The sequence below is a fragment of the Thermobia domestica genome, chromosome 8, assembly GCF_964235325.1.
Source record: "Thermobia domestica chromosome 8, izTheDome1.hap1.1, whole genome shotgun sequence".
Taxonomy (NCBI): Eukaryota; Metazoa; Arthropoda; class Insecta; order Zygentoma; family Lepismatidae; genus Thermobia; species Thermobia domestica.
Genome location: NC_137461.1, coordinates 295,265,283 through 295,280,027, shown reverse-complemented (window position 1 = coordinate 295,280,027; position 14,745 = coordinate 295,265,283). Strand labels below are relative to the sequence as shown.

At 36.7% G+C, this 14,745-nt stretch overlaps 1 protein-coding gene across 1 annotated transcript in view; it reads right to left on the bottom strand.

Annotated features, from left to right (window-relative positions):
• Nucleotides 1-3,859: 3,859 nt before the first annotated feature.
• The window catches only part of LOC145692617 (uncharacterized), an 82,734-nt gene continuing 71,848 nt past the window's right edge, over nt 3,860-14,745 (bottom strand). The window contains 2 exon segments of the mRNA XM_081767939.1: nt 3,860-3,943; nt 7,922-8,040. Coding sequence (XP_081624065.1) covers nt 3,860-3,943; nt 7,922-8,040 — 203 coding nt within the window.

The following is a 14,745-nucleotide window of genomic DNA, read 5'->3' as shown; positions in this document are numbered from 1 at the left end:
ACCTGCAACCCTAACAATAGAAAGTAATATATTCCATAATAATATAGAATGCAGTATGTAATTTCAGTAGTAGCACAAAGAAGAGGATAAATTATATGCAAGATACGAGGGTGATTCAAATGAAAACCTTCAAAATGCTGTAAATATTATGTTGTAACAATTAAGAAGAAAACATACCTATCATTTTCAACGTAGTATCCCTGATTTTCAATGCAAATACTACAACGCTTCGGAAGTGTATGAATACCACGGTTTAAAAGTCTTTTGGGATTTACATGTTACTTCGAGAAATTCCGAACACGGTGTTGTGCATCAAGAACTCAATAGTCTACGATTACTAGCTACAGAGATGAGCACCACTGAGCCACTATAACACATGACTTACTCTACAGTAGTAGTTATCAATCTAATTCCTATCACACACCCGTTTTATCACATCCTCTTGTCAGTGACCCCCGCCCCTTATGATTTCTGGTTTGTAATAAGGTTGTGTAGAATTTTTAATATACCTATTGCGGGGATCCCACGATATCCATCAATTACTATAATAGTAGAATCCATTCCTTGTATATAGTGGATACAGCAACTTCACTAAAAGCGAATGGATTAAAACCAAATTAGTTCTGTTTATTCGTATTACAAACATCAAATCTGATCAGTCATTCAAAATGGAGGCCATTTGAAAATTTTAAAACTTCATAACTCCCTTAATTTTGGGTCACATGAGAATTTATCTGGTCTGGTATTTGCTGTTTTAGAAGTAACAATTCCATTTGCTACATCATTCCATTTGCTAGTCTTTCTTCCATGGTAAGAATTGAGACAAAGAGAATAAATCGCTTATCTGTTGGAAATGACTTGATAATGTGGGTCACGAAGATTGGGTAGGACATTGCCGCACTACTGAAATCACACCATGCTCAAGTACCTCAATTTTAATTGCATTTCAATTGAAGAACACCCAGGGTTCACGATCGAAGTCCATTTTTAAACTTTGCGAGAAAAAGCGACTTAAAAGTGTAAGAACCATTTTAAGTTGTGTTCTCGACAATTATTACATCCGTTTTCTGTTTTTAAGTAATACACATATTTATTGAATTCTACAGTCATTTAGATTACAATGGTTAACTTTTGCAAATAAAAAAATACAGTTACAGAACAAAATCGCAGAACCTTTTTTGAATAAACAATACATGCATAGAGATAATACTTCACCTTGTCTCTTGTTTGTGGAGGGTTTCTTTACTGAAACTTACTCACTGCCTTCGTCCACCGCATTTTCTCGTAATCTCAATAAACTGAAGTACTGTTGCGCTTCTGGACCACAGAATTACTTCAAGAAATACAAGTATTCAAATTTGTACGGAAAATTCCGATCGGCTGTCCCTGCTTTACTTGAGGCAATGGATCTACTTTCAATTCTTCAAGTTAAGAGGTTTCTCTGATTTTGTATCTTTCATATTGACCAAAGTATGACTTAAAGGTGAACCAGTGTATCCATCTTCTTCACAAGGAAATGTGAGATTGTCCTTTGTGTGAACGGGCATTTTTTCTTGTTTCCCTTGCCAAGTAGTTGTCCATTCCCGGAAAAATTCTGGCTTACAGTCTATCATAATAAAATGTTCTGTTTTTCTCCATGAGTGTTCAGTGACCTCACGCCAGTCACATTTGGATCGGTTATTTATTATGCTTATTTTTTCACACATTTTAAGTATGGCCCCTCACTGGAAATATAATTTGAGTGTTCTGAAACCATTCAGTTCTGAGTGTTCTGAGGCCAGCGGTATTGCCACGTTTATTTTGTACACATCCACGTCCATACTCTGCCACCTGATCGCGCTATAGTTCGTCTGCTTAGCCATAGCCACACCCCTTTACCACTTGGCAACGTTGCGCGAGAGCTTGCGTTTCATTCGTTCAGCTGAAATGCCAAGATGTTTGCCACATGTTTTAGTTCTTATTCTGCCCTCGACAGGAATCGCATAATATGTGCAGGTCACTAACAGTGTTTGATACAACTTGCATGCAATAATGTCAGAACATGGAGCAAACTTCATTCGGACTTCATCATCAAACTTCATGCAATCATCTGCAGTGGTGTAACTCATAGCTCGAATCCGTTTTGATGCATACGAAACTTACCCATATGCTTTTCTTTTCTTCCCACTGGGCCCAGCTTTCGGTGCACACTGTTCATCGGAATAAAGTTGTCCACTGTAAAGCACAGCACTCGTTGTTATACGCTAGCAGAACAGGAGGCAATTGACAAAACAAAGCTGTACCAACGTTACGCGCTGATATTGTGCTAAGCGCACAAACATGAAAACACACAACGAAATGTACAGACACACGAACTCAACTAGGCTTTGCATTGAATCAGTGGGACTATGGAACTGAGGTTTTCGATTGTCTTTCCGATGGACTTGTAGACTTTGATCGTTCTTTCAAAGTAGACGTTTCTTCCAAAGCAAAAATCCAATGACATCGGTCACGTTTGCAGGTTTTGTTGCTTTTTTTTTTTTTTTTTTTTTGTATTTCAATATGTAGTTCTCATTAGTTTCATATCGTACTTCTTTCATTTAAATTGATTTTTAAACAACACTGCACCTGTTGAAAATGTTTACTAGACCTAATTTTTGTTGTTCTTAACAGTATGCATAAAAATAAAAATATGTCTCTCAGAACAAAATTCAGATAATGTTTTAAAATACTTTCCAGTATTAGATTCTAGTTATATTTATCTCTTCCGCTTATCTTCGCGACCCCCAGGTTGAGAAACCCTGTTCTAGAGAAGCAATGCAAGACAAAATATAAAACTTTTATTTCTAACATGATCTCATCTCCACAATATCAGTGTCTTTCTCTCTGCCCTAGTCCTGGTGCATACGTCTTTAGGGCATGTGGTCGTAGGTTCGATTCCCTGTTAGAGACCACAAAAAGTAATTTCATAATCATTGACTTCCATTAATCGTCCATCTCCTTTGCCCTAAAGGGAATAACTGTAGCACATTATTTTTAAATATTTTCTTCATTTGTACAATACTAGCCTTTATGTAATGTTATTGTGGTTTCCCCTCAAAAGTCGCTACTGCTTCAACACTTATCTTCACATAGAAACCTATATCGTCACTTTTATCTTAATGCGTTGAGAGAAACATATCTTAAAGTCCACTGATTGAATTTCCATCCATGTAATACCAAGGAAAGCTTCAATTCGCACTAAGAGATGCAACTATTCATTTCTATCATATTGAGTTTTCCATTAGAACACTGTAAGCTAACCATTACTTTCACACGAGAGTCGATTTACAAAACAACATGACTGTACAGGTCTTCTGATGTCTTTTCTAGAGCACATCGAGGGTCTTCTAATGTCTTTTCTAGAGGGAAAATATTCTTCCACGGCATACGATAGACACCTAAAATTTAACAAACCTACCTCCTCACCACTGATGCATTCGCTTTTCAAAAATGATGTAACAGCAACGCATTTAACTCGTGTACTCACTTTCAGTTTGATCCTTTACTCATGATATCAATATCCCAAAATCGGTTCTATAAGGTGATCACCTATATTAGAACTCAAATCTTCAATGTTACTTCATAATCAAAGCGATATTGGAAGTAGAGCTGTACTTAACGTGAAATACAATCCATTTTAGCTCCACTTTTTTTTAGGATTCTTCCAACAATGAGGGGATATCAGACATGCACCTACATCCACCGAAAATCGAACCTAGATCTCCACCGTTATTTCATCATCATCAAAGCGGCATGAGAGTGGATCTGCAGCTTAATGTGAGATCCAAACCACATGAGATCCCATAATGGGAAGCCAAATATAACGCCATAATAACAATTAATTGATAGCTGCACTCCACATTAATCCAGTAGTTAAATGAGAGGTGTGTGATGGTCGAAGAGAGGATCTGCTGCGTATGTCCTGAAATAAAGAAGTCTGAAAACTTCACAAACAAGATAAAGGTCAGTGACTCCCAAAAATAAAGAAAACACTGATCCTAGTCCGTTCTAAAATATCCATAGGGAATACGAACTAATCTAAAAAAAAAAAAAAAAAAACTAATCCATTCTATCACATCCAAAGGGGTACGTGGTCTGTCATAATTCAACGGACAGAGGTTAATGATTAGCAAAAAATTAACCCTACATGTTTGATCATTTCAACAGACAAAATCGAGTCTATCCTTCCCAAATTTAAGGAGAACCACCAGGTCTAAAGGGATACCCACTAAATGGGGTCACTTACTCTGAATATCAGTTAATTCCGTCCAAGATCATGGCACACCTCATCTAAAGACGTCATGATACTTGACACGAAGGAGAAGAAGAAGAAAAAGAAGAAATCACTACCCAAGAAAGGTTACAATTAAAAAATTGAAAGACCAGCATAAAAATGATGTCTGCAGGTAATGACACTTAATTAATAAAGCAGTATGCAGTGTAACATATCTATATTATATCAGTATCTTCATCAGATACAGGAATACTTCAGACAGAAATGTTGACAGTGTTTATATCTTTTCCACAATTAGTACTAATTTAATACGTGTTTTCAAGGACAAATAGTATTTTTAATAAGAAGAATGATTCACACTATGTGTATTATTAACTAACTAACTAACTAACTCTATGGCCTAAGGAACCCGGAGGTTCAATGCAGCGTTCACAAAAGCTCTCCACTGACTTCTATCCTTAGCTAACTGCATCCAGTTTCTACTTTGTATTCCTTTCTCTGCGAGATCCATCTTAATATTGTCCTCCCATCTGCGCCTAGGTCTTCCTAATGGTCGTTTTCCGATTGGTCTTCCAGTCAAGACTTTGAAAGGTTTTTACTTTCTTCCATTCTAGCTACATGACCCGCACACCTAAGCCTCCTAGACTTGACGACCCTAACAATGTTGGGTAAATCATATAAATTATGTAGTTCCTCGTTATGATGTTTCCGCCATTCCCCATCCCCGTTCCTCTTGCGTCCGAGTAAGCTTTTGTGCATTACTAACAAGAACTAATATTTGCAAGAACTAGATATCTTGCAAACACGTAAGAAAGTCTTCAGAATATTTGAACATATGTACTTACCTGCTAACTGAAACAACACCTTTGATGTTGATTTTATCCCAAATTTTACATGGTAACAGATTCAAAGTATGAAATAACAAATTTCCACTTCTTTGTTGCCAACTTTTGTTGACCCAGTTTGTTGATATGATTGTAAGTGTCAGAAAGGTGTTCTTGATAACACAGTGATAAGCGACTCATGCATTTGCAAAACTGTGTACTAACGTTATCACGTTACTGTGCTTGTGAGATAAATCTTCTTCCAAACAGATGATTTTGTGTACAAGGTAAAATAGTAAGATAATGGAAGTATATTATATTCAAACAAAGTAGTAGTATGACGTGTATACCACGAGAAAGAATTTGGTTTGTATGCCATGTTATTTTCTTAATTAATGTTGAAACCGAGAGTGCTGGTTGGTCTCTGCCACTTCTGGTTTAGTAGAGAGATTATAGTGAATATGGAATATATTCTTAGAGTTCTAAACTGATTACAAAAAATCGCTTCTTGCTATCTATTACCGTTTTTAGTCCATAGTGATGAGCCTTGAAACGGAAGTAGTAGATTTTGCTATTTCCGGTTTGAATAGAGGATTAAGAAGCAAGTTGATAGTTATTCTTAGAACTGTAAATCGATTTTTAAAAAAGAGGAAAATGCTTCCTGCTGTCTGTTGTTCTTTTTGCTGTATAGATTAATATTAAAACCGAAAGAAAGCTTGCTCACGTATTAATTCTTTTACAGAGTTTGTTAAGCGGTTTGAAGCTTTTTCTCCTTAGCCTGAAGCGATGCGACTTTCCTCGATAGCCGAAACTGGGATTTCTAATATTCAATAAGTGATGTGTTTGTCTTACAATATTGTCATTTACAAAATCCAGATATTATAAATGATTCATTCGTTTTCTAAAGGCTGTGTTTTCAAAAGTATTACGGATATGAAAGATTTATCAAAATAACTACAAGTGCACCAAGTTTAATTGTGTATTCCGAGTACCACCAGATGGCAGCACAAATTTAGTACCTTTCCAAAATGGAGGTAAAGCAAGAAGAGGTAATTTTTGCGTTCCAATAAATGGAACAAGGTCGACTAGCGTCTGGATTAGGGATGACCAGAAAGTTGTGGAACCGGTTCTCGGAGATCCGGTTTTCAGAACTGGTTCTGGAACCGGTTCCGGACCTGGATCCAAATACCCGGTTCCAGAACCGGATCTTAGGAACCGGTTCCAGATCTGGATCTGAAAACCCGGTTCCAGAACCGGATCTTAGGAACCGGTTCCAGACCTGGATCCGAAAGCACCCAAAGACCCGTAAAGGAGGCAGTAAGTTCACCGTCAAAAAAATGCAAAGAGGACCATGCGCTTGTGCCTTCCCCGCCCAGACCCGCTTGTGCCCTCAGAAAAAAAATTTGGTCCACCAGTGGGTGTTTAGCCAAATGAGTTGGCCAGTTTGCCTGTTTAGCCAGAGTTTGCCAGTTACCCAGTTTATTTAGCCAAATGAGACAAGCTGCCGCTGCGGGGGCCGCGGGGGCTCAGTGGTAGAGCGTTCACCTCTGGTGCTAGGGGTCTCGGGTTCAAACCCTGCTCCCGCCTAGTGGACTTTGTGGTGGACAAACGCCGTGTGCGTGGGTTTTCTCGGGGTTCTCCCGTTTCCTCCCACTTTCTTCATTCCACCATTTCATTCATATCTCATCATCACCGTCTCCTTTAGCCTAACCGGCATAACCGTGGGACGTAAAACTCAAAAATTTCATTTCATTTACAAGCTGCCGCTGCCTGGGCGCCTGCCTGTCGCTTCCACCATTTCTTCTAGCATGTGTTCACAGCCTACCAGCAGCTCGGGTTTAGTGTAGGGATGATCACATAGTTTCGGTTCGAGCGGAACCGGTTCCCCGAGGAACCGGTTCTTAGAGATCCGGTTTTCACAACCGGTTCTGGATCCGTTTCCATACCTGGATCCGAAGAACCTGTTCAGACCTGGATCCGAAGAACCTGTTCTAGACCTGGATCCGAAGAACCGGTTCCAGACCTGGATCCGAAGAACCGGTTCTAGACCTGGATCCGAAATACCGGTTCCGGAACCGGGTCTGTTCAGACCCGAAAACCGGTTCCACCAGGAACCGGTTCTGGCCATCCCTAGTCTGGATATGAGTCGTGTGCAAATGAGCACAAATAGAACATGTGTAGAGGGCACAGAATACTTGGTAAGTATTTCGCTTCTTTTCATATATCTTTTCATTTGTACGTGTAATACGTCTGAAACTATAGCCTTTTAAAACGAATCAATCATTTATAGTAATCCTGTATAATATACACACCACTGGTAATATAATTTAATTTCTGGAATAGGTTTACTATTTTGGTTTATTTCCACGTTATTACCACAGATACCTCCAACACATACAACTAGTATTACTAACGAATCTGGCGCGTAGTGGATCAATTTAAATTAATTACAAGACAACCCTCATAAGCGAGAAACCTACACGTTAGTGATTATAGAGGCCTACCTTAGTATTCACAGTTTTCTCTTCTTATATATTTGCTAACAAGCACGCCTTTTCTATAGAGCTCCCGTGTTCGATTTCTAGCAGGAGAGATTTGAATTTCGAACACATTACGGCGATTCGGATTCCACTTTAAACTGTGGGTCAACATCTTACTTAACCTCGGTGTGAAAAAGGTGCTCTAAACATTAACCGATAAATAAACAATACCAGTAAAAGTCTCGTTGCGAATGTAAACTTGTATCTAACTTTCTTTCCTAATTAAATAATTACAAATATTGAAACTATGGTTGGTAGTTTAGTATTGTATTTATTAACAAATAAAAAAGGAATGTAGATACATTATTATAATTTCAGAGTGGAAACCTGAGGTCTGTCTTCTTCAAATTCTCTTCTATCCATTCATCTGCCTGTCTCGTTAGTTCCGGGGTAAACTCCTCTTTCCAGCTACCAACCTGACCTAAAACATAAAATTAACAGGTTATAGCTCAGAGGAAACGAAGATGTGAGAAAAGCTACAGAGCACAAACAGATTTCTAGCTAGAGCTAAATACAGAACAAATCTTACTTCTCATTAATAAAGATGTGATTCCAACAGTCAGTCACACTGCGGTGGTTCGGTGGCAGGGGCGGCTTTAGGATTTTAATTTTTGTAGACCCGCTTCTTCGTTTATGAATACCTGTACACATTTGGTTGATTAATGACAGTAGGAAATTATTTTTATAGCAGTGGTTGATGCTATTTGTTAGATAATTATCTACCATTAATATAAATAATGAAAAATATATTTACTTTTTATGGTATCTTTCAACGTTTACGTATTTTTCAAAATTTTTGGGTATGCCCGTGCCTACCCGGCCAACCCGCTAAAACCGCCACTGGTCGGTGGTAGAGCGATCACCTCTGGTACGTGTTGTTGATCCGAGTTTGCGGCAAGTGAACTTTGTGGTGGACAGATATCATTTGGATGAATTTTCTCTGAAGTTACTTCTTTTATTCCAGCATTATCTTCGTCTTCTCACTTAGCCTCGGTCGATAATCGCAGGACGTTAAACTAAAAGAAGCTCCAACAGCCAACAGTGTTGCCAATATCATCAGTTCTACAGATTCTGTGATTTTACCTGCCGAGGACTGGAGATTTCAAAACCTGAATTAATACAGTTCTTGTTATTTATTTATTTATTTAAGTAAGTAAGTCACGGTATTCTATGTTATGTGAGATTTGTTTTGAGTTTTCACACTTGTGGGATATAGTGGTAACCACTGGAGTATTTAGTATTTTGTTTTGGGGGAATACACAATACGGAAGACCAGGGGGCAATTGTCCACCTGAGTTTGAGAATTAAATATATTTTAATCGATTGTCTACTAATATACTAGGAAATATGTGAAAGTTGAATGTCGGTGAAGGATCTTACCCTTCCAGGCAAATCTGAAATGACGTTTCTGTAAACACACGTTCAATATTTGTAATCTCATTTCAACTTAACTGATTTTATTTTAGAAACAAATGGAAATATTCAGTTTCATCTGTGTACATTTTCACCTGAAAGAAAATGTTGAAAGAAGTCGTAGCTGAAATATACTGATTGCAATTTTAATGGCAAGAATTTTAGACTGATGAATGATTATGTGACATGATATACACAAAAATTTAGCAGTGAATCTAACCTTTTATTCTATTCATAGAAGGAAAAGGAAACATTCCCTTGGCCTACCTAATTTCCCCCAGACTACTTATCTCCCCCTATTTGATTTTCTTTAATTAAATATTTGCCTTTCTAAATAACTAAACGATTGTAAATATTCCTTTGCTATAATAACTAATAACCAAGTCCCGTTATGTTGATATTCGTGCAAGTTGGTGTGGAACACCAGATTCGCTTACCAGCTCCTCTTAGTTTTGGTACTACTGACGACGGCCGAACTGAATCACAACTAACAACGGTCGGAAGTATGATAGGAAAATCGAAAGAAACTAACAACTAAGAAAAAGAAACAGAAGAGTAGAATGAACGAAAGAGCGGAAAATAGGACTCAGTTCTTACATGGAATGAAATTTGACAAATACAGTATTATTTCTGAACAAAGAGCAGAAGAAAATGGAAAGTCATTGGAATTCTTAGAAATGATAAGAAGGATTATTGTTGTACGTGGAATGCGAAAAACTAACAAATTTATTTTAAGAGGTTCTGAGCCCGATAGCTCTCCTAAATACGCCACTGATAGTAACTAAAATAGAAAGGAAAACTGTCATAGCTTATAGCAGAAAGCTAAATTCTATATGGACTAGAGAAAGAAGGTTGGTGTAAATTCAATTTGGAAACAAAACTTTATAGTCTACTTTATTTCCATAGTAACTAGCTGAACCTGCGCTCTCTACACAGCGCGTCATTCGCATATGATCATAAATCTCCTTCTCATTCCTCACAACATATGTACATGTCCCTTTACAGACACAAATGAAAGACGTCTTGGTTTTAAAAAAATCGGCAAGGGGTATCATAAAGGGGAGATTTTTTCGATTATTTTTTCTCAATATCTCACCGTTTGCAAGATTTGAGCCTACTTCCGGTTGGAGTTTCTAATTCATGTATGACCAGTGTTTTCTTTCTTCTTGCATGCAGTATGTAATAAGCAAATACATTACATATACAATTAATTATAATGTCAGTTATATATGGTGTTCATTGGGCAAAACACTCAAAAAATAAAGATTTATCTTAGACGCGAGAAATGGTTATCCTTCCTTTTTCATTTATATTTGGCCATGAAACAAACGCCTGAGACATATGTAACCCCAATATACAGCAGTGTGGTGTGGAATGTATAACGCATAGGATATGATGCTTTAGTTTTTATTTTTAATTTCAACGCTTCCAGTGTACCCTAAAAAATATAATAAAGAAATAATGGCCATGTTTTTTAAATATTCAATTAGAACTGGACAATCTACGTAAAATTTGCAATCGATCAGTGAAAACGTCATCTTTCTAGAGGCTGTAGTTTCCGAGATCTCATTGTCGAAAAAATTGACCACAAACATATAAACGTCCTCAACTTATAGTTTAAAAGAACTCGGAAGATGGAAGCACAATTCACATGCATTGATTTTAGAGAGGGCTTATTAAAATACAAAGCCTTTGAACAATAATTTTATATCATAAACTTTATGAAAAAGATATAGTTAACTAATTTAGACTATTTAAAGTACAAGTACTTAAAATGTTTGTATCTGTTAAACGTGAAATCACACATAACCGTAAATGAAAGATTTGAAAGCTAAAGTTATAGCTAATGGAGCTCAGGCGCTTTTAATTGCTGTTGTAGAATCTTAATAGATAGATAATAACAATAATAAATAAGGTAAAAGCAACTCAATCATTTAGCTTAAACATATTGAAAAGAATATAGACCTTCGAATTACAAATAAGTCTTATCACCAATTAGATGTAAAAACTTTTCATTTTGTATCATCTACACATGTTGGATAAAAGGTAATGTTAACATTATTCTCAGCACAGGAGTTCTGTAGCTAATAAGGAAACGTGAGGCGACGAATTGTGGCGAGTGTTAATGACCGTTATTGAGTCGAAAGCAACAATGATGTAAAGTACAAGAGGAAATGGTAGCGCCATAACAATATGAGTGGGAAAGACACACAACGTGCGTGGATCAAGATTCAAGTAGCACAACAATGTTTCAAGTATTTTGTGACCAGTTTTGTGCTAAAATGAAGGAAACATTTCATGGAAAACACTACGACACAAGAGAGGCCATATGATGGTATCTGCAAGATATCAACAAGGATTGACTCCTTGGTAGTGTACGACAGCTTCCACACGTGTTGCAGAAGGTGATAGGGGGCATAAAATTAGGCCAAAGGACATAGTCTGAAGGTTCAAATTTCAAAATGAGACAATAAATGCCTCACCCCCATATATATATATATATATATATATATATATATATATATATATATATATATATATATATATATGTGTGTGTGTGTGTGACATCTGTAATAAATAAGAGATTTATTAATTTAATAAATCTACCGACAATAACTATGCAGATATATATTGTCTGACATACATACACCCCACTAATCCTTTCTGAACGTGTTTTAATGTTGTACTCACTCTTGTCCCCGTAGCTCTCTAAGGTTTATTTAGTTAATAATTCGGCTCGAGCGATAGCCATGATCACAAGCATATGTTAATTTTTCCACTCATATTGAAAGCTTCCACTTTGCATTTATACATACAGGTTGCGAAAAGAAACCTACTTCAGTCTTGTGAAAACCACTAAAATTATCAGTTAAACCGGACATATCTTTTTTTTTTTTTTTTAAGAAAATCTAGATATTACCCTATCAAATAAGAAATGGATTGTTGCTGGTCCCGATTTCTCACATCAAGGTCAAATCGAAGGCTAAATGTTTAAAATCTCTCAATTCAAATTTCGAGCTTGTGCTTCTACTTCGCGCTAAAGCTGTGCTCATCACGACTTTTTTTCTCCAAATATCGATTTCGTGATGGGCACAGAAAGTCAACACTTAAAAATTACTTTACTGTTAGGTTGAAGATGAGTTGATTCACTGGGCTACGTTATTCAAATAAAGTAAGTTTTTCAGACAACATTAATTGCGTGGACAGCAAACTGTACAGCGAAAAGATGGAAAAATGAAGGGTTAACTTAAAAAAAACCCGCTCCAGTTGAAATGCTTATACAGATACGGACAATGACACGGAGAACCAGTCGTATTAACAAATGCTGAAACAAATCTTGAATTATTCGCTTATTCACCTAAAAATCACCTTCATTAACATGTCTGCTCACTAGGAGCGTATCCCCCAGCGTGTCCGTTAACATATACATACGAGAGAATACCTATATCTCAGATTTTGAGTACAGTTTCAAAAGTTCATTTCCGTAAACTGTAAAAGCAGTGATTACTATGCTAATTATCACAAATTAAATGCCACTTTTGAGTTGCATACACACAACCTACTAGGGAATGAAAACCATGTGCTAACAAAGAGTACACTGGAAAATGAAATAACATGTTATAACAAAAATTAAAATAAGATGATATCGTTACAAATGTAGAGGATGAATATGACATATCCGAACTTCGCCAAGTATGGTAGAAGAAGCTATTTGTTTACTTCTTCTTGGCCAACCGCTAAGAACATTTATAAATCTATATGTGGCTTTGTTATACGCAATTAGTACATTCAAATTCCCAAACGATGACGAACTGAAGGGTACGAAGGTACAGTTGCAAGTAACAACCGTAATCATAATAATATAGTTCTACTAAACAACGTTGAAAATAGTGGGTAATTAGGTGGTAAGTAGAAATGACCAAAACTGAACAGTTTATATCGATCATTTCGAAATACAGCTAGAAGATTAAATTTACAAGAAATAACAAAAATCAGTGAAATTTGGAGTTATACTAAGCATAGTTTGAGGGGGAAAGCGAGCATCCCCAGTGGGGATACTTCAGCTGACTTCTTTGGGGGGGGGGGGAACAAAATGTGATTGAGGGGGAAAATCCCCCTCATCCCCCCCGGTAATTCGCACCCTGGTAATAGACGTTCTTTGGTGCGTAAAGTAGGTACAAATTATATAACAAAGTTGCCAGCTGTTTTACTTTTGCCAATAATTCTGCCCAGCTCTTATAGTAAGTATACAAATTGTGATTACAAACATATTCTATGATTCTTAGCAATAGATTAATTTTAGGAGTTTTTAGAAACGTCCAGTTGATTTTCAGTAATTTTATTCTTGAGTAGGAAAATCATCTTGTTACATAAGTGAAGGCTATCTTTAAAAACATTAACAGAAGAAAGACCATTCTTAACACAGGGTATTTATATATGTAAGGAAACCAAGAATATTTCCTACAAAATTATTCGATGCTGACATATGTGTATAGGAGGAAATCTGTAGGTTTTACCCAGCATTTCATTATGTTATTTTCTTTAAGTAAGTTATATGAAAACAGTGTAAGTCGAAATTTATTTCCTAAGACATTTTGTTCATTCTTTTTGAAGTGATATAAAGAATAAAGATAAGTATGAATTTTACAGGAACAGAATGTTGTGGTGCGATCAATTTATGTTCATCAACAGAAAAGTATTCGAAAGAGATTCATGGTTACCAAAAGGTAGGAAATAATGCTTTTGAAATACAGCAGAGCCCTATTTCGGATAGGATACCTAAATATTTAGTGAAATGATATGAAAAACATTCTCGAAGATCTCAGATGAAGGAAAGATGTCAACACTATCTACGGAATAGTTAGTCAAATAAGAAGAATATCACCGAGATATGTTGGAGAAACTCTGAACCTATGACAGAAGAGCAAAAATTACATGATGAACAATGTATTAGACATTGAACAGGCTATAACAAAGCAGAACTTTGAATGTCTGATTGTTGACCAGAAGCACGAACGTCACGTAATCCTTCTTCGGGGAGAGGAGAATGTTTTTGGAAAATAGATACGTGCATATCGGGTATTTCTACTCGATCCAAAAGCCTAAAAAGTCAAAAGATCGATTACGTTAAAGATTTCTCTGGCCAAAGGCATAAGTGCCACATAGACTATGGTTTATTACATACGGGCTATACCACAAAGTGATGAAGGAACCGGTAAAGAATTGCCTAGAAAAGTTGTCAAAGCGGATGTTGTTTTTGCAAGACAATGCTCCTTGTCTCACAGTATTCACAGCAATCTAAGTTTCGCATTTAAACTAGAAATGCAAGAGTTTACCATAAGCCTGTGTGGAATATATGCATAGGAATTATTTAATATATAAACGTGACGGAGTCCTTTTCTTATACATGAAGACCCAGAAAACTGTACAGACTAAAAAGAACCTTGACTTTATGCTTCATTGAGGGCGTCACAAAGTAAAACATTTCACCTTGTTAGCGGGGGTTCATTCAACAGAACGATAAATTTGAACGCTTGCTTCGTCGAATTTATGCTAAGAGATACAGTGCTCATCTCTGGTGCATGGGGCCCCTGGTTCGATCCCCGGGCATGTAAGTTTGTGGTGAACAATGTCGTGCCCGCTGATAGTCGGGTACTCACTTTCCTCCCACATTCTGATTCCACTAATTCTTCCATCATCATCATCATCATCA